This window comes from Physella acuta, unplaced genomic scaffold (assembly GCF_028476545.2).
Source record: "Physella acuta isolate Inbredline_101_S28 unplaced genomic scaffold, ASM2847654v3 ptg000384l, whole genome shotgun sequence".
In the NCBI taxonomy this organism is placed as follows: Eukaryota; Metazoa; Mollusca; class Gastropoda; family Physidae; genus Physella; species Physella acuta.
This window is the reverse complement of record NW_026731903.1, coordinates 113,043-137,931: the sequence shown is the minus strand read 5'-3', so window position 1 is coordinate 137,931 and position 24,889 is coordinate 113,043. Positions and strand designations below refer to the sequence as shown.

The following is a 24,889-nucleotide window of genomic DNA, read 5'->3' as shown; positions in this document are numbered from 1 at the left end:
GCCAAAGCTCACAGACAAAGGTGATCTCTACTCAAAGTGCCCAGAGGCCATAAGGTTTGAAAGGAAACTTTACTACATGTTGATAAAACAAGCACAGTATATTACTAATGAGTAGCAGCTACTTACAAAACCAAAAGTCTGTTATCTCAAGTATTGATATTATACATTGTTTCCTAAATGAAAACTAGATTTCTACTCTACATGTTCCACTGGCAAAATCTCAAGACAGATGTACATTTTTGTTGTCAGTTAACTTATACATTATCGCAATGTGAATGTGGTGTTGCCATCACACACACAAAAATGTAATCATTTGAATAAACTCTCAAACCCTAACACAATGTACAGAATAAATGATTGATCTTGTGAATTAAAACAAAATTGATGGGGTGTCATGATGAAAATACAACAAGAGACATAACATTTTAAAAATACTTATACACATAAATATAACTGTTGGCCCAGTGATGACAAAGTGTAAACAAAAATAAGAAAAACAACAACAGGAAGATTCAACAAATTTTGATTAAAATTTCTAAACATCTTGGAGGCAATCATTGTTTTTTTTTCACATCCAGAAAAACCTGATTTTGTATGAGAAAAATGTTTTGTCTATATTTGTCTAAAATATACAATCATTGCACAAGAAAGTACTACACGTATATACAATATTACACTTTATAGACTACAGTAAAAGCTTTGTTTTCATTACATTCAACCTGTCGACAAACAAATCCCACAGTGGTAAAAATTGAGTCAGAAACAAATTTTACAGTATTCATTTAAAAAATATCATAATAGAAATACACAATAACAGGTTTTATAGAGTAAGGTAAGTAAATTTATATCTAAAATATGATTCAAAGCCTACAGAAAGATATATAAAAAAAGTTCCTTTGGTTAAATAAAAAAGCATTGCTAAACAATTTCATTTCAACACATTGCAAAAAGAATGGTGTGTTCAAAATTTCAGTAGTGAAATAAAAACATCTGCTTCCAATTCCTCATTACTCTGATTAAATCTCAAACTTTTTCACTTGCAAATTTTCTAAATATCATTTCAAAAAATTACTGCCAGGAAATGGAATAATATCAATTTGCTGCATACACTTTACATAAGTAGAAACTACAGCACAGTTGAATATTTACCCATTTGATTTGTAAAATATTGTTTGCAAAATACAAAACAGGGTAAAAAAAAGTTTATTTATAATAAAATAAAAAGGAGACAAATGGAAACGTATAAAAATCACTTATTTAAAATATTTACCCTTAAAGAACTACTTACACTATAGTCTTATTGTACTAAATTAATAGCAGTTTTTTTTAACTTGAATCTATTAAAACCTATGCTGTTTGTTGAATTTCCATTGAAAGTAAAAAAAAAAAACCAAAAAGTTAAATTCCTTATTTATTTATTAATATCTACCTATATCCTGATGTGTTTAAAAGAAATATTAAGTCTTGTACTACAAGAATGCAGTATTTCTTTTACTGTACTTATGTTTCCTTCATATTAACATTGTTATTCTATATCTTTTTACAAAAAATTAAATAATGCTTACAGTTTACACAAATACAATATAAAAACAGTTGAATTAGAAGGTATATGAGTATTTGTCTTTAATGTTTTACACTGTTAGAAAAAAAAATTGTGTCAATAGGACAGTTTATGACAATAGGGTAAATCTATTTGAGAAAACAATTGTGTCAATACAAAAGTTCATGACAGGATGGTAAAAGTACTTGAGCAGTAAACTCACTCTGCGATGCACTAAAAAAGTGCTTCACAGGTAATAGGTTAAATACTGAGAGAAAAAAACACACATCAGAAATAGAAAAACATTGCATTATTTATACACTATACTAAATAACTAACCACTATAAACCCCTTATATATATATATATATATATATATATGACTAGCATTTAGCATGCCCATATTACAATAGCTATAGCTCCAGCAATTTCAAAAGGGTTATCAATATGATAAGCACTAATAAAATTTTGACTAGAAAGAAACAGAACAAAAAAAAAACAACTGAAAAATTACAAACGGGTATCCTGGAATAAAATTACTGTAAAACCTTGCATACAATGCACAGTAAAACCCCTAATTCTGTTATTGTTTGGTTAAAAAAAGGTGTCTATTTTTAGCAGCACTTAATTAAAATGTCAGATAAGAACTAAGCCTAGATTAACTCTACATCCTTTACGTAGCACATAACTAGTGTTATCAAAACAATACCGTGCATTCCAAGCCAGACTTTACAGCAATTTGTTCTTAGGTTTTCTATCTAATTGAGATCAGAATATTCGGTGATGATTTCAAGAAAAAAGTTTTCATGTACAACACAACACTGATGTACAATATTCAAAACATGTTTACATTTCTTTCATCTCCCAGGGAACTTTTTAAAGAAAATAATTTCATAAACAAGGAAAAATATCAAAAACAGATTTGTAGACAAGGATTTAGTTGACTCATAATGGAGTAGGAGTGTGGGGTAGAGTAAGGAAACCAAACCAGGGATACATTTTTTTGATAAACTGTAACAACTAAAGCACACCTCTAATGGATCAAAGTTGTACAAACTGGAGTAAATTTGAACGAAATAAACCTGTATTTTGAAAACAAAAATGTTTTAAAAGGACAACTAATTAGTTTTTTTCTCTTGACATCAAAATCTATGAAGAACACTTAGTAACAAATATAATGTATGTTTTCACTGTCAGTTCTGGTCAGAAAAAAAATACAATTTTAAAAAAAATATGAAATTAACAATATAAAACAAATATGTGCTGAAATAAAAGAATTAAAATAATAAGCACAAATTTATTATTATACTTTTTGGTTGATTTGTTTAAAAAAAAAATCTATAAGTCCTTAATATATTTTGATTACCCTTACCTCTACAATGCATATAGCATTTGAAACTTTTAAGAAAAACTGTCCAAAATTTAAAACAATATTTACACATGCAAACTATAGTTTTTATACTTAATAAACAAAATTTGTAATAAAAAGCAACAAAATACACACATTATACAAAAAAAAAGTTTGTATTGCACTGGTTACTGCTGAGCAGAAACAAAAACACATGCAGCATAGAAACAATACACCTGTGTTTTATTCTAGCTCAGTGACTTGTACAGTCAACATGTTTATCTTTTTTTAGATAGAGAAATAGAAATTCCCAAATATCTAGCGAGTTAAAAATCAAACTACAAACAACCCACAAGGCTGTTTGGTGTTTACATTATGCTTATATCTACAAGCACATGTTTTTTTTTCTCTTCAAAATATGAAAGCACATGAAAGTTAAATAATCAAAGGTAAAAAATGTTGAGTCTCCATTTGAAAGAAAAACCCAGTTATCACACAACTGAAAAGAGAAATAAGAACCTATCTGATGTCAGTTTGAATAACTTTTCATTTAAAAAAGTAATTATTAATTAATAGTTATCTGGATTAGCCCTCCAAAGTGGTTGTACATAAAGAGGTAATTCATACAAAAAAAGGGATTTTTGACCATACAACAAATGCAATGTGTAGCTGTATATATCAAGGATTTATGCTACTGCCAAAAAATGCTAATGGAAATTTTTAAAAAATCTGAATCAATTTCAGAAAAAAATTCAGAATATTATAATTATTATTAATAAATTTAATGTTAATTACACTTTAAATATATATAATAGAACCTACAATTTCATATAAATAAAATCACAGTTAATGAAAATTAATGTTAGTTTTTTAATACATTTTTTTTAAAATTTAACTCCAATTCAGGTTTTTTTCTGTGAAGTAAGAATTACGAAGGAAAAAAAGAAAAAAATTATAAGCAACAAACCAATCAGCCATGGAACTACAACATATCCCAGCTAAAGCACTGGTTACTGGTTTTAAAATGATAAAACATTTTACTGTCAAGTCTTTGATAAACAGTTGTGTAAATATTTGGATAAAAAATAGTGAATTAAAAATCTCAACATATCAAATGTGTACAACAGATAGAAAAATCAAATAGAAAATATATTTCATAAAAAAAAATACCCTTCCCAGTCAACAGAACAGGTAATAAGAAGAAAAAAGACTTTTGTGCTTGCTGCTTTTAAAAAAAAACCTTCTTAAACCTGACGTAATTAAAATTTACTAAAAAGTATATTGGTATCAAATGTTTATTTTGGTTAAAAGAGTTTCTCAGTATTCTTTAATGTAAAATACTATCATCATCTTTAAAATATTGGTTATTCTTTTTATAAATACCCTGATTGTCAAGTCAGGGGCCAGTTAACTGATATGGATCAGTTAAATTAATTTGCAAATTTTATTTTTTAAAGTAATCTTTCAATAAGGTTAAGATGGTTATTGTCAAACATTTTTTAGTTTATGAAAAAAAAAAGAAGAAATTCTGTGAGAAGAGAACTGCTGTAAGGAATTATGAAACGCTGATTTAGAAAAACCCACAGAATAAAAGTATATCTGAAATGGTTTTATTTGTACATCAAGAACTTGTAGGGAGTGTCGGAAAATTTTTCTACTCCAGCACCTATAAGTATAAATGTGTGATGTTGATAAAACTTACACAAGTAGCTAAAATAACTTGATTACACCCTAGATACCAAGAAATAACAACAAGATTTACTGCTGAAATCCAATCAAGCAAAACTGGCTGCCATCGGAAAAAAAAAGGATCATCTGGGATGTAAACAGCTGAGCTAGTCATAGACCACATTGTTAAGTGCTAACTTTTAAAATCTAAATATGAGTTAGATTAAAACCTGCTGAAGACTAAAAATTGTAATTACATTGTAATAATAAAAGACTAAAGATTGGATATGGGAAAGAAAGAATTTAAGAGGGATTATATATCAAAGGGAGACAACACGCAGTTAAATTATTATTTTTTTACAAATGGATTGCCATTCTTCCAATTCATATTTAAATATGTCAGAATTTACAAGTGAAGATGCCACAATAGCCCTGCTATAAATTCTATAACTTAGATAATGTGATACATAAAAATAAATAATTGCATTGAAGTTGAAGAATTAAAAAAAAAACAACACCCCACACAGAAAACAGAAAGTTTTGATGCTATAAAAAGCATAAATAATGGACATAGTTACAGCCAACATGAAACCACCAACCAGTCCTTCACACCTTTGAATAAATATTTGTGCTTATATATATGTTGTATGTATATTTCATTGTAAACTAGTCAAACACAAGGTTTCTAAAAATATTATTATACCATGGACCCTCTGACAGGCAGAGGCACAGACCAGGCTACTCTAATAACTAAAAATATTGCTGTCGTTCTCCACCAATTAACACACAATGAATGTCTTAGTAAGCACCACAGAAATCGCCAGAAATATCAGAAAATAAAGTTTACATTTTTTTGTAGTAAAATCATACCCTGGGGATCAGTGAGAAGGATTAATACCATGATGATGTTTATAAAAATGTATCTTACTATTCTGTAATTTCAATTTTGAAAATAAACCTGATAATCTTTCTAATATTTTCTTCCACATTTCTAATGTGAAATATTTATAAAACTGATTAAAAGTTTGCAAAGTAAACTTTCTTACAACTAAAAGTCCCATGTATTTCAGGTTTAAGAGATGAGTGTATGTATAATCATGTAAGCACAAAGACACCTTACTTTAAAATAGTTTGCAGCCTGCTTTATGTACACATAAACAGTGGATGTTTAAAATAAAATGTATACATCTTCAATCCACTTAAGGGAAGTCACTCATTCACGCAGTAATTGCCCTTGTAAAGCACTAGAAAATAAGCCTAAGCCAACTAGATACATCCACCTACTCACACCACGCATGAACTCGTGTACCAGTTGACCTATTTGTCGGCAGCCTACAGTCTATAAATAACAGTCATCACCTCTGTAGATAGGTGGGAGGAGAGGGAACAACAGCGGGCAGTCATATAGTTAGTTTTTTGGGCCGCCGCCTAGCACCTTTCTTCTTCTCTTTTATTGTTTCGTATTCTTGCCTTGTGCGAAGAATGAAATTTAACTCAACAGAATTATTCAAGGCATAAAAAACATTGGCACGGTCTGGAATTAAAAGCTCTGGAGAAGAAAGAAAATATATACTCATAAAAGGTTGGGATTTAAACTTTAACAAAATAAAGTGTTCTATATATACATATTTATTATTTCCATTATTATAAATGTATTAAATTTAAAAGGTTTAGGAAATTATTAGAGCAGGCTATCTTTGAAATTTGGTGGTTTCTGGATTCATTACATAATATGGGGTAAGTTGGTGGGTCAAAAATAGCCTATTTAGTATTATATAAAATGTACATGATCCAAGTCAATTCTGGCAACTACAGCATGAAAACCACATCAGTGCTTACCTCCATCAGGTAAAATCTGTAACAGACAATAGTTATCTGCCTGGGCCTCTATGGCATACTTCTCCAGTATCTTCTCTATCACTGTGTGGGTGTGGTCACTGTTCATTAGCTGATAATAAAAACATTTTTTATTAGTTTATCGGGTAGTGATAAAAATATTTTATGTTTGTTTACCAGTTGTAATAAAACATGTTATATTAGTTCATTAGCTGATTATGAAAACATTTTTATTAGTTAGCATATAAGATGGTGATAAAACTATTTTATATTAGTTCATCAGTTGGGGATAAAACTATTTTATATTAGTTCATCAGTTGGGGATAAAACTATTTTATATTAGTTCATCAGTTGGGGATAAAACTATTTTATATTAGTTCATCAGTTGGGGATAAAACTATTTTATATTAGTTCATCAGTTGGGGATAAAACTATTTTATATTAGTTCATCAGTTGAGGTTAAAACTATTTTATATTAGAGAACTGAACAGTTCATCGGTTGGTCAGTGTAATAAAAACAATAATATATTAGGGGTAAACTCTGATTGATTATTACATTTATACTATTGTGCTGTATCATTACACTAACCCTAGTTCAAATCTATTACCACCAATTTTCCATAATTAGATTGTGGCACATTTTTTGGCCTTTATTCCTTTATATTTATGTATAGAATATATTAACAAATCTTTACATTTTAAAAATATTCACATGAAAAATCACAGACTGTCCCTGTAGTTTGACTGAGGCAGATCCTTTATTTGTGCTTCATATATCAATAATAAAAGTTGATATTCAATTGTTGATTTATTGAGAGAACAGGTGGCACAAAACCCTGCTCAGATCTAGGAAACTGTTATAGAGAAAATGGGAGACCTACCATGATGCTCTTGTACACATGTGTGGTATCATTCTGACTTGAGTCTAGGGAAACTTTTATAACATAGGAGTCTGATGATTTGAAGGGTGTCTGAGATGATGGGGTGTCACTATCAGATGATATCACAGATGACGTCGATGATGAATGTGAGAGCTGGATATTTAAAAAAAAAAGATTATTAGAAATTTTTGTTGTAGAATAACTAAAAAACTTTCAATTTTTTTGTTAAAGTATTGAAAGGTGAAAATTCCTTAAAATTTGTTCAAGCTTTGTTGTTATAATAAATACTGCAAAGCTGGATAGGACAAACAGTCCTGTACTAGTACAAAAAGACTTGGGTAAACCTTATAACCATCCTCAAATAACCCAATTAATACTAGTGAATAAATTTACTTAAGTTCCAACTACAATTCCCTTCTATAACCTTACTTAAGTTCAAACAATAACACTAGTTATACAACTAAGAGTTAAATAACGTACCATGTTTACCCAAATTACAAATGTTACAAGAACAACACTGTCTTTACAATTAAAATAAATTTAATTATAGTCCTAAAATAACATACAATGTTGACCAACTTACAAATGTAACAAGGACAACACTAGATGTAGACTTACTAATGGTCCTACAGAGGCAGCGATTGTATCAGGAATACTGGCAATACTGTTGCGGTCTTCAAGACCACAGGCAAACAACCCCAGCTTGGTACTGTCTGCCCTGGTAGGTTTTGTACCCAGGCTGTGAGAGAAACAAGTTTCTTAAATAACAAACATGGGTATAAACTTGGTTTTTACACATCTACACATTTCAACAGCAGTTTAGAGATTTGTTGAGGTAAGCTCAAAGATTTACAAATAATGTGACCGTTTTGGGTATTACAGGCAGTAAAAAAGATGGATTAGAATTTATATAAATCTTGTTTTCTAAACTGCTGTTTTTGCATAGGGAATAGAAACTACAAGTTTTTCAGTCAATATTAATACTGTGATAAGCTGTATATTGGTGTGTATGTTTTGTATAATAATTTTTTTTAATGTAGCATATGTGTATGTGTATGCATGTTTAAGAAAAAAAAGAAACATTTCAAAGTACACTAAATTCAATGAAATGTTCTTTTGGAAAGAAACTGTCATATTTTCAATGTTTTAAAAAAAAATCTTTTGTCTACAAATTTCTTAAACAATTACCTGGTATGTGAATTTGAAATTTCATTTTTAAAATTATGACAGTTGAGTTCACATATTAAGTCAAATATGACAATTAACAGGTATTGTCAGCTATAAGTATGACCATAACATGGAAGGTTATATAACATACTATGAGTCGAGCCACATTTAAGGGATCTAGATAAACAAGGTCACTAAATATTTAAAATAATTCCTTACATAATGTAGCTATTAGGTAACATACAAGACTGGGGATAAACAAAGTCACTAATTATTTTAAAAAATTCCTTGCATATTACAGCTAATCGGTAAAGTAATGGAACAAATAAACACCTACAAATCAGGTTTGTTGTTTTTAATCAACAGGGATACTTCCTAAATGAACAACACCTAACACTCTCTGGGGATGTTATGTTTGATGCAGAAAGATTTAAGCAAAAAAAAAAAAGCAATTAGAATATTTGTAAAGTTAGTTCACTTTTCTGTTCATGTAAAGCTCTGGTTAACAGTGATAGGCCAGTTAGTGAACATTTTTAGGGACTTTCCTTTTTAAACCCAAGACAGTAAAATGATTAATGCTGTTTGATACACTTTGAATTAGCACCTAACACAAATTCAACACTTGTCTTCAGGCCAATCTTTTACCATTATTATTTCTGTCTTAGGTTTAACAGGAATGTAAACTGTTTCAATGTTATGTGTCTCTGCCTGGGGAGGAGTGATTGTTGCACCAGGTAAGCAAAAGCTTTAGCATGAAACTTTGAAGAAAAGATATTGTCTTATAAGTTTTAAAACAGGCCTCTTTTGTTAATTTGATTTATTAGTACTTATACTAAGCCACACAACGATGACCAGTGTTTAGAAGAAAATAAAAGTTGCATACAAAAACCATCTTTAAAATAGAAGAGATAAACTAAGTATAAAGAAAAAGAAAACAATTTAAAAATGAATATAACCTAAAACACATAAACTTAGCTGATATGTAACAGATGGAATCATAGAAAAATGAGAAAATAAAAATATTGGTGAAACCAACAGCATATTCATTGATATGGTTTCTTTAATCAAACAGTAACTGAAATATTTCTCTCTTCATTCAAAAGCTATGGTGTTTCTACTTTCTTTTTACACTTTATAATATATATATCAGTGATCAGTATTTTTCATCTAGAGCCATACACACACATCTTAAATAAAATAAAGTTGCAACAGGTGTAATGAGTACAGAAACTTTAAATGCAACTCATTTAACTTTATTTAGCAAGTGTAGCTTATACAATAGTTCTTTAATTATTGAACCTCGTAAATGCAAAGAAACATTTCAAAAGAAGAATTTCATGTGGTTCAGTCCATATATCATGTAGGTTTGTTTACAGACCAAAAAATTCCACATAAAAAATCAGCTGTTAGAACCACTCACAGGCTTATATGAATAATATCTAACCAAAAACTTGTAGACACTAACCAAAACAAAAGAGTAAAAATATAAAACAAAATTATAAAAAGTGCAGTACATCATAAACAATTAATAAGTAAATAAAATAAAAGTTGAGCACCAACTAGAACCAGTCAAAGATGACAGCTAATCCAAGCAAAGCGCATAGAAAAGTGCAGGCTATAAAATATGCTGTTACAATATTGCTTCAACCAAGCCAGAAAGGATGCAGTGGTAAACAAATATTATTCCTTCAGCAGCTAAAAGGTTTTTAACAGCCACAAGCAGCTCTTAGTCAAGGGGAACCCAGTAGTATAAAGATACGACCAGTGCCATCACAATATGAAACCTGACATTTTACATACAGCTAGATGAAAATTTGGGTATAAAACATTTCCCACCAGCTTGTACATCCAATAAACTTATAGTTACTTAACAATATAAACTCTTGATTCAAATAGTAAATAAATAAAGATTATGAAGAATGGATTTTAGCCCTAGTCAATCCTGGTTTGTATAATGATATAGAAATTTTAAAAATTCTAAAGAGTAGATATTTAGAAATAAACCTAATGAAATAGGTCTAATAATATATTGATACAATTTTCTGAAATTTTTTTTTTGGAAGAGATCAGATAGTTTCATATTGTCATCAGCAATGGGGAGAGGGTAGGACTGTAAGATCCTGCCCAAGACTTACCCATCTCTTTGGGGATAAGGAACTCTCCCCTCCTCCTTGCTGGAGGAGGAAATGTTAGGTTCAGAGAACCTTGACCTACACGCAAAGCATGCGTATAGCTTAGCAGCAGACAACCTCCTCTTCAGATGTGGTCCACTTATACTGGAACAGCATGCATATCAGGAAGATAAAGGAGAATTGTAAGCACACACTAGGGTAAAACCATACCAAAATCAACAGAGTGCCAGAAAACTCCATTCCTCTCCATCTTCCAATTTTTATTAAAGCATTTACAACTTTCTTCTGTACTATATTATAATATTATTATACTTCCAAATCTTTGTAAAGAAAGAAAAAAGTTTGACAAACGAAAAGTTTCAAAACCTTTCTTGACTTTAGATTTTAAATAAGAAATCTCTACATTTTGGGGCTAAAAATATGAGACTGAGCTATCATCAGTTTTGCTAGTTAAAAAAATAATCTATTATAGTTGATTAAGTATGTTATTAATCTGATTGCATATTTTCATTACTTAACACGCCAGTTTCCATTAGTTTGAGAAAAAAAAACATAGTGTGGATTGAATCGAGGTAAACTATGTTTAATTTAGAGGATCAGAGCATTATGGGTAAAGTATGAGGTATAGGTAGGGGGAGGGTCAATTCCAGTTTTATACATTACATCCTTTTTAAAAAAAAAAATCATTCAATTATTTATTTTTAAAATGTCAATTTAAAGATTATTTATTAAAATAGTTAAAAAAGAAATAGAATAATTCACTTTAAAAAATTTGAATATATATAGTACAAATCTAAATATAAAAAGAGTGCTAAGGCAAACATATAACAAAACAATTGAGCCCACACACACAAACTCAGCACAGCCATACACAGCAAAGTGAACAAAGCAAACAGATGCAGAGAGTAGGTAAATAAAAGAACAACTGCAAGTACATCTAACACTTGAGCAATTTTTTTTTGGTGAGATTGATATGCAGTGATCACAAAAACAAGTCTTGCTGCTTCAAAACCAATTATTTAAAATAGATGTATGGAAGAGATAATTTTGGACCAATTGATGCAAAAGAAATGACCACTAAATGTAAGATTGGTCTAGAAGTGACCAGGAGATATTTAATTTTTTAAAAATGTTGAAGGCTTACCTGGCAGATTTTTTCTTGATTTTAGCAGAGCTTTCTGATGGAGGTTCCAGGGAACATGACATTTCATGACTGAAAAAAAAGTCAGTAATCACTTAATCACACTGTTAAAAATACATTTATTTTCACTGCATAACAAGATATAATATTTTTATATGCTTATTTAAACAAAATATTGTTCAGTTAATTTTTTTGTACCCTTAAATAGAATATTAACTATTTGATATTAGATTCTTTTTTTTTCATAGTTAAGTGTATCTTACTAATTAAATAAACCACAGTCATTGATACAATTTTAAAACATTAACAAAGGTCTATTGTAAGTGTGTGATAATGTGATAAAGCAGTGGCTTCCAAACTGGAAGGCACATCTCAATCAAGCTAGGGGAGGCATGAAATGTTTAACAGAAATAGACAATTTATATACATGAAAATATACAGCTATAAATAAGTAAATACTTATATCATTGAAAAAGCATTTTGTGTCTGAAAACAATGTTTTAAGTGATCTTTGCCTAATGGAAACACCAAGATTTTTTTTTGTAAGAGAGGAGCGGTGGCAAAAGGTTTGGAAACAGATTTAAGGATTTTGAGTTCAAATACTGGACAAGCCAGGGTAAACACAGCATTGGTAGGCCTCAATAATTTTATGAAGACTGCCTACAAGTCAAATAAATAGAAAAGATCTAGTGACCCCCATGACTTGCCTCTCAAGATCAGAGTAGGTTCTGATAGAGTTGAACCACCTCCAAAAGCAATTGTCCTCTGTCATGGTGTAGATGGATGCTGCAGACTGTAGGAGCTTGAGCTGGGCCAGGACCTCAAACTCCTTGCGCCGCTTCTCAAAGTTGATGAGGCCATCCTCTATGGTGTCCGGCAGGGCAGTGTCTATCATGGTCAGGTCAGTCAGGAATGTGCCCAGGTATGGTACAGTACCTTGTACAATACCCTGTGATCAATGGAGGGATTGAATAGAAATGTCAAAAATTCAGGCAACTATCAGGAATGTGCCCAGGTATGGTACAGTACCTTGTACAATACCCTGTGATCAATGGAGGCAATACCCTGTGGTATTGAAAAGTATTGAAAAGTCAAAGCTTGAGATAAGTTTAGTTAGTTTATAGTGAAGGAAATTAACCACAATGTGGAGAATAGAATTATAAACTGTAGCAACTTGTTTAAGACATCACTAGCTAATCTTCAGAATATTTCTATTTAAGTTAATAAAAACAGCTTAGCATATATACAAGATAATATATTATTAATCAGTACAATTTCTATTTTATTTATACTTTAAATTCAAAGCACATTTTTAAGTAACTAAGGGACTATTATAGGAGCTAATTAAATTTTTTTAAAGAATTATTTATTTTGAACTAGCTCTAGAAAATTTGTTGTCCATAATACTTAACAGGATTTATATTTCACTAACAAGATTTTTTTCTTGGACTTAATAAATCAAGCTTTAGACAATCTAGTGAAATTTTCTGAATCATCAGCAATTTCCACTGAAGGTTCAAAGCTTCTACAGATTAAGATAGTTAAATAATATTTTAAACTACTTCAGTATCCTAGTAATGTAGATATATTTACATTGTCAATCCAGGAGCGCCTTTTTTGTAAATTTTTTCTCTTCAATGTTTTACTCTGTGAATCAAGATCTGGAAATTTGGCTGTGGCTTCCTAGAAAAAAACAATGTTGTAGTTTTTTAAGATCAGGAAATTGACAGTTGCTTACCACAAAAACGGACATTTTGAGTTTAATAAGAAATGGAAATAAGTTTGTTGTTTCTTACAAAAAAAAAAAAAAAAACCCCACAGAAATTATATAATCCTTTGAAATTGTAACCATGTTTAATGTAAAATTTCCAAATAAAAAGATCTTGTACCAGAAAGACGGATCTTTCTTTGAATTACAAATTTACAATTAAATTATTCACTTAACTTCCAAGTTTGAAGTAATAATTTAACATAAAGTTTATTTTTCTACCTAGTCATTGTATATAAATTGTTATAAATCCCCTGAATTTGCTTAAAATGTGAAATTTTTACCTTCATTAACAATTCTCTGGAATTGATTTGGTTATTTTCCACAGAAAAAATTTCACTCAGCTCTTCAAATAAGACCATTGCATCTCTGTAAGAAAGATATAGTCACTTTATATAATCGGCAGGGAGTAATGGCTCTGACGGGGGTGGGAATAATGTCTTAGACCCAGTAAAGTTAGTATATTATAGAAGACATGATTACTTTGATAAAGCTGTCCATGTCTTTCTTAGACGGTAGACAGGATGTGATTGAAGCCCTGTGATAATTGCCTTCAGTGATGAAAAGTTCTTTAACTCACGCAGATCCTGAGAAAAAAAGAGAAATAAACATTATAATCAGTAACAGTAAAGGCAGACAACTTCAAATAAAATAAATAATTTAAGATTATTACATAAATGAGGGCTCTATAATAATAAATAATTTCTGTAAATATTTTTTTTTCTATACTTCAGTCTTACCTGTGCTATTAAAATCCATTTCTGAATCACCTTAGCCCTCTGTGAGGTTTTCAATTCCCTAGTTTTTAACACAGTGGCTATTACCCGCAGAGAAACATTGTTAAACTGTTGAATGGTGGCCTGTATGCTAGGTGCATTGTTTTGACTTTCTTTGTCTCTTTTTGACCACACTGCCCCCAAACAATGGTGCGGAATAACTTTACGAAACAAATCCTAAACAATATTTAAAAAAAAAAAAATAACAGGTTAGTTTAAATGAATGGTATATTAATAAATAATAAGGTGACCAATTATTTCCTAAAAGAATAAAAAAAAATTAATAAACAATTTATTGAAATAATTGTTAAATTATGTTAAAAATTTCCTAACACAAATAAAAGCCCCACATATTAATTAAAATAACATAAATCTCACTCAGACAATTTATTAATAACATTGTCATTAAGATTTTTAATACATATATTATATAATCATGACACATCTTACCGCATCTTTAAATGTCAGCTGTTCAGCAATTTTTCTACATGATATTTCTAACAAAGCCAATGATTTGCTACTATCTGTATCTGCAGGGTGACCTCCATCAGACAAAGAAAACGAGAGTTCCAATTGTCGAGCTGAATATACAAAATGTAATAAATAAACTAACATTTAAAAGTAAAAAAAAATATTTGAATATCTGTCATTCATAATTACATTAGTTTATATTTAAGATAAATTAAGTGATTTATTTACGCAATTTATGAGGGCAAATAATAAGGAGATGTAATCTTTATGGTAGAGGTAAGGAATATTAGCAGCAACACACTTAAAGACACAAAAACTTTCATTCTTCTTCTCCTTTATTCTTGATTGTAATATCGAAAGGAATTTCCTCCAACACAATTACGTATAATGTTTCAATAATTTCAGCCTACTTTTTTTTTTTTGATTAATTTCCAATGATTTTGTCCATCTAAGAACAAATTACGAGACAGCAATTGTTTGATTTAGAAGTTTTCTCTCTTAGATGCGTTGCTATCCCCAGCTATCGAGCCTCATCTACCTGGAGGTTTGGCCTAGAGACTTTGGTTTAGCAGCCATGAGCTTTTCTAACCCGACCATGCAGACACCTTAACTTTTAATCAAGAATATCAAATATGTTTTAGCGATGACATGCAGGCTTAATTTTTTAAACTGATGTTTACCTGTGAATTCTGCATCCTCAGCTCGAAAAGCCTGCAATTTCTCTTTCACCTTCACATCAATGCCGCTGCCTGCTGCGCTATCCACAGCAAACCTTTGTAGCTCCAGAAGGCAGGTGTATTCAGGTGTGTCATGAAAATCTTCAGGGTATGAGTCCAACCACACAAATATCACAGATTTAAGGGCTCTGATACATAAAGTAAAAACAAAGATCTTTAGATGAGTCCAACCACACAAATATCACAGATTTAAGGGCTCTGATACATAGAGTAAAAACAGATCTTTAGATGAGTCCAACCACACAAATATCACAGATTTAAGGGCTCTGATACATAAAAACAAAGATCTTTATATGAGTCCAACCACACAAATATCACAGATTTAAGGGCTCTGATACATAAAGTAAAAACAAAATAAACTCTTTATGAGTCAAACCACACAGATAAAAGATTTAAGGGTCCGGATACATAGAGTAAAAACAAAAAAAAAAAGGGCCCAACAACACAAATATCAAAGGTGGATTCTGATATATTGGGTCCTATGTAATTAAAAAATAGTTGCTCTTGCAAAAATTTGTATTCTCTTAAAATTTCAATTTTGTGGGAAATCGTGTATTCTATTTTATAATGTGGGATAAGACAAATATAGCATTGTTTAAACATTTTCCCCTGCCTGTAAGAGTTAGGGTCAGGGCCACTGTTAGTGTCAGAGTTGTAAAACTAGTAAAATTCTGCCCTAAGTTGTGTTTTAAAGTGTATAGGCGTTTCAATAATGCATTCAGTTAAAATTTAATTTCTTAAAAAAAAAAAATTAAAGCAAAAATCAGAAAAAAAAATTAACAGGTTTTGATTAAAAATTGATGTGTAAAATATTTATTACATAGCTTTTGTCAAATTATAAGACAAAATAAAATTAAGACATTGGTGATGTAGATTACCTGAGTAGATTTTCACAAAGTTCTGTTTTATCAGCTTTAGTCTGGGACCTAACAAATTTGTACCTGAAAGGTATAGTACTTTAGATTAAACAATAAATGTATTTTTTTCATGTTATGTATCATGTAATTCATCTTATGATTATTTTAAGTTGTGCTTTGCTGTTTTCCTTCACTACAGCAAAATAATTCAACCATTATCTTTAAATCAAAGTGCCCACTTTAAACTCAAGTACAATATAATTAATGACTTTTTTTTTTGTTAGTGAGCAAACCATATGTCCTACTACAGTTCTGCCATAGTACCTATTTAAAAGTTATGTATCGTTGCATCTTGTGACTTAAAATAATACCCCACCCACTCTACAATTGTTGCCTGTGTCCACTTTTACCTTTCTATTAAAGTGTCCAGCACCTGGCGGGGGGTGGCAAATGTCCGGTACGTGGCCAGGAAGATATTCACATAGCTAGAATCCATCTCTCCTCTGCTGTTTGTAAGGCTTTCAACTAGCTTGGCCAGGGTGCCAGCACGGATGACCCGTACTTTATGGGTCTCCCACATGAGATGGGAAAACTCACTGTTTCTCTCATTTTCATCTTCCAGCTAAACAAATAAAAAAACAAAACTTATCAGCTTATTCCTTTTAATTTGGATTTAAGTGGTTGAGACCAGAGAGGTTTAAAATTATTTTTTAAATATTTATATTAAAAACCTCAACTGATCCATAGACTAATGGAAGGAGGTGGAAAAAAAATCAATTCATTGAAAACATAGCAAATTAAGGCCTATAACAATATACCACAAATGTCTGGCAGAATTTCCAAAGTGTTTAATAAGTAGGTATGTCAGCTATTTTAAAGAATGTAGGTATTATAGTAGTAGATAAAATGGTAGTCCTATAATAGAGAAATGCCAAAATAGATAAGTTAGTTCTAGGGAATGAGATGAAGTACTGGTAGGTCTGAGAGAAAAAAGATATACAATTAAGGAGGTATAAAAATAACTACTTACCCGAGCTTGTGATAAATAAGTAACCTTTTTTAAGTAGGCATGATATACAGCACCATCTTCCCTCTCTTCTCGCCAAAAACGGTTGGTATCATCTTGCGACTGTGTAGGCTGAAAAACGATGTTCAACATCAAACTTCTGATAAAAACACTGCATACATTCAGGAGTTGAACTAGTCTTTCTTTTATCTCAACACAACATATTTTAGGTGGATGGTCACTCTTTACTGCCTTTGTTCTCAAATACTTTAAGTAACAATGTTATATTTTTCTAAATATTTCATGTTGAATAGAATTAGGAATTTTTAGACAGAGGTCATTTAACTGAAAACTTATAAATTTCCATCATATGAATGAAAAGAAAACAACCATCTAATTAAAATGATGTTATTCACACAAATAAATGTATATTTGAATACAAGGAAGTTACAAGCTTCATTATGATAAAATTCTTTCTAGGAAATACTACAATGTGGAAATATGCTTAAAAAAATCTAAGCTCTTCAATTGTTTCATGCCTAGTAGCTATAGGACTACTTAGAACAATACAAGTGGCTTTGGAGAATGTATTAGTGTTGTACAGGATGTTGTTTCATTACACTTGAAAAAAAACAATACAAGCTATTATAAACTAGTTTGCATGAATGAACACTTGCATGATGATAAATTATGCCTAAAAATAAAGTAGCTAGTTTTCTTTTTTTTTTAAATTTAAAAATCTTTTTTAGTGGAAAACATGTTCTAAAGATATTAAAATATGTATATAAATTAAAACAGACAGAAGATGAAATAATAAGAAGTGTAGTGGTCTATTTTTAAAATGCTATTAAACACAAATGTCAACCAAAAGATGATTTTCAGGCAGTATTAAATAATAAAATAGAATCCTATTCCTCAAATCATCTCTAGGAAGAAGCCACTACAGTGAAAGTATAGTACTTGAACAAACAGGCCAAATGAAATATAATTTCTCTATTTCTAACGCTAAAGAAAGGACTGAAAGACCAGTACAAAAGCCAACTGCCCTACTTTGCATGACTTTTAAAGTCAAGTAGAAAAAAACAGTTGTCAGACTTTGCCAAGTAATCATTAGTTAGGTGAACTGACTTCCTACTATCTGGGAACCAAATCCTTGGGTCTTCACTCTACATAATCTCTAGAACTTAAATAACTAATTTATTTTCAATTTTACGTATAAACTGCAAGTAATCCATATAAATCATTAATTTATTATAAATTAATTAATTAATCCAGACTAATATTAATAATGATGTATATAATACTTTTTTCCAACATATGAATTCTACTTCATCACATCTGCCCAATAGATCGATAGGTCTAAAGAGATTTTTTTTTCTTTATAATAGTTTCTTCTACTTAAAATACTAAATCTGTTTTTGAACATGTAAGTAGCCTTGTTGTGCAGGTCTAAAAATAGCTTAAAAATTACAGAAATCTAAAACCACATTAATAATTTAGTAGATTGGCCCCTAATTATAATTAGTTGCAACTGGATAATAAAACATGTACAAACACTTTATAATAACAAGCGATTAATAAACGTACCAAAATAAGAAAATAAAACATGCTCATAAAAAAAGAAATTTTATCCATGTTTTTTTCATACATTTTAGTGTTAAATGATTTTTAAATATAACAGTATTTTAATACTGAGGCCTAGGTAAAACAATAAGTACCATAATATTTTCTATTCTGATTGTTCTTAATTTGGTCAACACATCACATGACTAAAAGGTTTGTTTGCTTTGGAAGAAAATTTGAGCACGTGATATCTTGACTCTAAATGCCAATTATCATTATCTTCCTCTTATTAGAATCTCTTCATGTTTTGGCTCTAGAATTTTTTTAAAACTTTTATTTTCATACATACCAGCTTACTGGACTGATTAAGTGATGGCTATTGCCTAGTTATCTCCCATCTTTTAATAAGTATTGTAATCTTTAAGTTAAATTTTTGATGACTAATTTAAAATCTAACTAGAATCAGAATGAAAATTAGGTATTCTTGTGAACAAAGGAAGATGCACTCACTACTTATCTTCAAAGTTTGAAAGAAATAGCCCCATTAACTTTAACAAAGGTAATAAAATAAGTGATAAGATTAAACTACAAACTGAACCAGACAACAGGATAGACACTGCTACATATTGGCACATATTCAAGGCTACTGAGGAGAAATGTACAGGTTTTTTCCCAGGACTCAAATTTCACATTACAATTATATTTAATAATGATTCAGTCCATATGGTATGGCTCTTAAGGTCAGCCAACTTGCTTTAGGGCACCTAAGGCCTACTTTTATTTTTAACGTAAAGTAAATTGTACAAAAATGGTATATTTGTGTCCATGTCAACAACAATGATCTGGTCCAGTGGCATCGCAACTGTAAAGCTAGCGTAAGCAAGGCATAGGGGCCCTTTTCCGAAAGTTTGAGGGGGGGGGGTGCAAATCGAAAGTCTGAGTGGGGGGGTGCAAATCAAAAGTTTGTCGCCGGGAAGGGTGGCTATGCCTCTGAGGGTCCACTAACACTTTTTGCATAGGGGCCCAAAAATCCTAGCTACGCCACAGATCTGGTCCCTCTCTTTGACTAAGTCTCATTAACTTAACTAAAGATTAACAGTTCTATTACTTAATAGTCTGTATCAAGTCTCCTGATCATTTACATTCTCATGATTCATTCATTTCCTTATGAATAGCAGAGATTACTGAGTCAGATTTTACTAGATCTAGATTTAGTTTTAGGCTTATGAATTATGTATGATTTATTTCAAATGTAGTTTATTTAGATTTTCGTATGTGAGATATGAATATGTTATGTTCTTTAGGGCCTACAGTTTTACTAGAACAGATCTAGATCTACTAGAGTCTAGACTTCTGAGTCTAGAATAGCTGGTTACTTGAAGTAACTTACTGTGTAATTTATATTTTGAGTAAGACAACAGTTTTATTTAGTAAAAAAAAAAACTGTTTTATTTTATTTAATTTTATTATTTTAGAGTTCATAAACAAAAAGGACGATATTTCGAGTCGTCCCTTTGAATCCCGGACAGATCGTCCCCCCGGCGTGGCCTCAGCCAACCGGCGGGCTCGTTGCATTGAGTTAAATATAAACTCAAAACAATAATATAAACAATCTCCTTTTAGGTCGGTCAGGCCACATACCAGGCACGCACAGTGTTGTGTGTCGTGCCTTAACCAAAATAAACTATCTCCCTTCATTATCATTAGATATATTTAATTAGTTAATTAATTAATTAGCTAATTTATAAAATTATGTATGATGCTATAGCAGTAGGTAAGTTACGGTAAGTATAATTTTTTTAACTATGTATTTGTACTATAAAGAAACACCTTCGTTGTTTGAATACCACCCCCTCCCCTTCTTGAACTCAAAGTTAAACTTTTAACCCCGTTCGTAGAGACATGCGGTATGTTGTAAGGCGGCGGGTGGGTAGGGTATATACTCGTTGAAGAAAAAATCCAACGTGGTGCGTGTTATTGGCCTTGGGCCTTCGGTGACGTTGTTGGCGTTTGCTGTGAGGGGGAGAGGGGTGTGTTATATCCGTTTAAAAAAATCGCAACATGGTATTGGCCTATGATGACGTCGGCGCAAGCGGGGAGGGGGGGGGGGAGACACTTTTTTTTTTTTTTAAAAACAAGAACTAGGCGTTTAAAGGCTGTTATGAAAATCAAGGACTGGTATAGCCATGATGTCGAATTTAACGAGTGATGCTTGCTGGGTCTATCATACGATTGCTTGGCGATGGGAATCTCGCCAAGCTCAGTTTATATTTACAGTGAACTATTGGGATGCTGTCATGCACAAAGTAACAGCTACCGAATGTAGCACTTAAAACATCGAGTGCACCCCGCTCATTATAAATTTGAAATACAAGTTATGGATTGCCCAAAAACTTGAAGGACTATCAGAATATATGCATTGTATTATAACATTAATCATTACGATATAACTAAAATGTGTATTCAAATATTTTTTGGCTAACAGGATCTGCATTTAAATAAACAAGACCTATTAGGCTACTTTTGCATGGTAGCACAACTACATTTTTAGATTTCATAATGAGTAGCCTAGTCGTGCATTAAAGGGCTGTACTCAATAACAATGAAAAAAATGAAATGCCGGCTTCAAACTTCAAGCTATGATTTCCCCGTATTCTTCTACTAGAAATATAGCTCCGTTGTTCTAATGACCTCACCCTCCTCCTCTCACCTAGTTCAATTTAAGGTAAAGTTACACTTTCAACCCCGTTAGGATGCGTGAACTGGTGAACCGCGTGAACTACTGATGACCTAACTTTTGAAAAAAAAAATATTCTGGCGTTAAATTGCCCTCCCCTACTCGCAGCACTTTGGGGCCATACACACCAGGAAGGTCTAGGTCGGTGTTGTATCTCGTGCAAATTTACTCACAACACGACTACACACTATGGTTGTATCCAGGACTAAAGTTGCGACACTCGCATAGAGTTGGATTTATTCGTTAGATCATTGTGCTTCAAATTCTGTTTCAATATTGGATTAGATGGATATAATGTTGGAATTCAGTTAGTTTGTTATATTATATTTATCTAAATGTCGTGTACCATCAGAAACTAAATTGGTTGACAAGACACATGTGTAGGCTAAAGAATGACCTCTAGATCGAGCCAAAGATGGCTGTTAAGGTTGACAAACTGTGGTTTTCAAATTTCTTGGTGATGCTTTTCTAAAGGATTTTATTTTGTGCTTTCTTTGGGATTATTTTGTGTGTTGTGATTATTCACAAGTAATTTGTAAGTAGAAGCTTTTCACATCCAACCATTTTAACAGTTTGCGATTGATCTGCGGCTGGGCTGATTAATTTACATTTAGCAAAACTACACACTACACGGCGCCCTCAGGCCGTTGTTTCAGCATGCCCTACTAGTCAATTATAGACAAGTTTAGAATCAATACATAGAGCCAACACACCGACTTTTATTTAATAATCTTCAAGAGCCATTCCTCTAGGGTCGTTATTTTCACGAAATTGTCGTTTTCCATTTTGTTGTCAAGAAACTGGTATTTAGTTCACGAGAACGTATGAAAACCACTCATGCGTGACCGAAATCGACGATTGGGTGCCTTCACGTGGTTTGACACGTGTTGATCTAGGCCATTGTTTACATCCAAAAATCACCCAAAACGGCCTTTTTTCGAAAAATTTGTTTGAAAAAATGGCTAAGTCCAGTTTGAAAAAGTGTCATTTTCGGGCCCATTTTAAAAAACGTAAAAAAATCCGAACTACACGTAGAAAAAAATGGCTTTTTCGGCCCTTTTTAGCTCCAAAAACGCGTCGCGTGACGTCACCGTGACGTCAGCCGCCAACCAAAACGCGGAGAAAGCGCGCGTTTGATTGGTTGGCGGCTGACACTATGAAATCCTCTAAGGACGATTCGAATGGTATACCAACAAAAATTATTGATCAGAAATACTAATAGTAATAGGCCTAAGAGGTAGAATCTACATAATATATAGAGTCTAGTCTAATTCCTATTGTGTAATGCTATTGAGAGATGCGTCACAATGACTCAAAGAGATATTTGAAATTGTTTGTTGAGCACAGAACTCAGTACTGCACTGACTGAACTGTAAAAAAAAGCAAGAAGATGTGATGGGAATGAGACGAATTTATTTTTCTATTATGAAAACTGAAAACAAAATATTACCACCTGCAGCTCAAGACGATCGATTTCCATTCCTTCACAGGAAACCTTCATGAAAATTTAGCAAAAGCATCCTTAATTAGCAGAAATTCGAGTTTACTAAAAAGAAATCTAGGAATCCATTTTCCTATATTACCAGAAGTAGAATCTAACCCCTTTTGAGAGAAACCAAAAATAAATAAGGCCGCAGTTCTTCTTCCGGTTTATGAAAAAAAAAATCCACCAGCAAAACTAACTGTATGGATGTAGTATAAAATGTGTACTTTTTGCTATGCAGACGTAGAATTTAATGTATGCATTTATAAACCCATTTTTATTTTATCTTATTATTTGAATAGCTACAACTACTAGAGTTAAGACTTATTCAAGCGTTGATTAATAATATTGGGCATTTTAAAGTTGCTTTTCTTGATAATTGGAAAAAGTACCAGTCAGACAATAAGGGGTCATCCATAAATGACGTCACGCTTTTTAAAACGATTTTTACTCCCCCCCTCCGTCACACCGCGTCACAAAAAGCCAGACCCCCCCCTAAAATGACGTCATACCTCAGTCTATTACCCCCTCAAAATTGCTGTTGAATTTTTCTTAAAACATCGATATTTTACCAAAATCTTTACATAACTCTGTCAACATGGAGTATTTTGATCAATTCCTATTACAATTTATTAAAAACGTTTTCTAAAACGCGAAATAACGGCTAAAACTCGATGTCTAATATTGCTTTTTTTATAATGCAAAAGTGTGACTTCACACCATCTAAATCCCCCCTCCCCCTCATCACACACCGTCACAAAATTACGGACCCCTCCCCCCTACGTGTGACGTCATTTATGGATGACCCCTAAGACCTAAATATTAAATAAGTTAAAAAAATCTCACTCATATCACTTGGAATAACACATGAAAAATTAATTATTGTTAATTGCAATATTAGAGGACCTATAGTGGCAGCACACTAGTTAATAAAAGTGTTTTAGATGATTGAATGCTGTGAGTTCGCTAATGGCTCGTTCTATTGTAAATCCATTTGGGGAAGGGGGGGGGGGTTGTCCATATGTGGCGGCACATACTCCTAAAGAGGAGGGTCCAGACTTAAGTGTTGATGAGTGATGAGGGTAGCAAACTCAGAAAATTTGACACCAGTGTTTGAAAGGGAAATTAGGAGTGGGGTAGATGTGGACTGAAGTGTTACATCATTTTAATGGGGTGTTGTGACACTTGTACTCCTGCTGCCTGTACCTTACCCATACCACAGACACAAATGAGTTTGGAAAGGTTTTTTTTAATATAAAATTTTGCTTTGAAATACATTTACATAAAAAAGTCAGTTTTCAAATTACCGCAATTTAAATATAAGAAAGCTGTGGAATGCCAAAGAGTGGTACTTACAAAGTGTAGAATAAGCTCCATAACTCCAGGTAATCGTCAGGTTTCACCCCACCCCCAACGGAGCCCCCCCAAAACACTGCTATCGCACTTAAAGTTACAGCTATTTGCGACACTGGGTTTCTTTCATTTTTATTGCTTACAATTTTAAGTTTGAATATAGTAAAATTAACCACCGTCTCCTCTAGGTGTTTGAACAGGGTTTCTTTCAGACATTGTCTCGTCTGGATTAAGGTGGGGGGGGGGGGGGGGTCTTGAAACTTCCTGTGGTGGTGGGGGACACTAGAAATTTCTGGTATGGGGAGTTAAAGTTAAAGTATATATTTTCTATGTAATATATTTTTTTCCATTTTGTCCATGGAGCGGTGGCAGTGTCTCCCCCTACTCTGAGAGATGCATAAAACAGCAGTGTTTGACTTAATTAAT

The 24,889-nt window shown here is 31.8% G+C and overlaps 1 protein-coding gene across 2 annotated transcripts; it reads right to left on the bottom strand.

The window, feature by feature from the left end:
* Positions 1-3,714: 3,714 nt before the first annotated feature.
* On the bottom strand, positions 3,715-23,233 carry LOC131942037 (ral guanine nucleotide dissociation stimulator-like 1). 2 transcript variants are annotated; one of them, XM_059301698.1, is made up of 17 exons: positions 23,081-23,233; positions 17,352-17,459; positions 16,732-16,943; positions 16,343-16,405; positions 15,408-15,592; positions 14,707-14,837; positions 14,221-14,433; positions 13,964-14,067; positions 13,765-13,849; positions 13,306-13,395; positions 12,420-12,661; positions 11,716-11,784; positions 10,575-10,715; positions 7,891-8,011; positions 7,273-7,425; positions 6,395-6,503; positions 3,715-6,104 (listed from the first exon to the last, which is right to left on the bottom strand). In XM_059301698.1, exons 1-17 carry the CDS (start codon positions 23,126-23,128, stop codon positions 5,956-5,958), a joined length of 2,223 nt encoding a protein of 740 aa, XP_059157681.1. In that variant the 5' UTR covers positions 23,129-23,233; the 3' UTR covers positions 3,715-5,955. The 2 variants fall into 2 exon arrangements, with proteins under 2 accessions (XP_059157681.1, XP_059157682.1); XM_059301699.1 differs by lacking the exon at positions 10,575-10,715 and having other exon boundaries at positions 3,716-6,104.
* Positions 23,234-24,889: the final 1,656 nt, after the last annotated feature.

What these genes read in the sequence shown, in the direction of transcription:
- LOC131942037 (XM_059301698.1), bottom strand. Translation starts at nt 23,128, where the DNA reads ATGAAGGTTTCCTGTGAAGGAATGGAAATCGATCGTCTTGAGCTGCAG. An exon ending in CTGGACACTTTAATAGAAAG is followed by an intron (nt 16,406 to 16,731) that starts GTAAAAGTGGAC and finishes TATACCTTTCAG; the next exon opens with GTACAAATTTGTTAGGTCCC. An exon ending in CCAGAGAATTGTTAATGAAG is followed by an intron (nt 13,396 to 13,764) that starts GTAAAAATTTCA and finishes GTTTTTTTCTAG; the next exon opens with GAAGCCACAGCCAAATTTCC.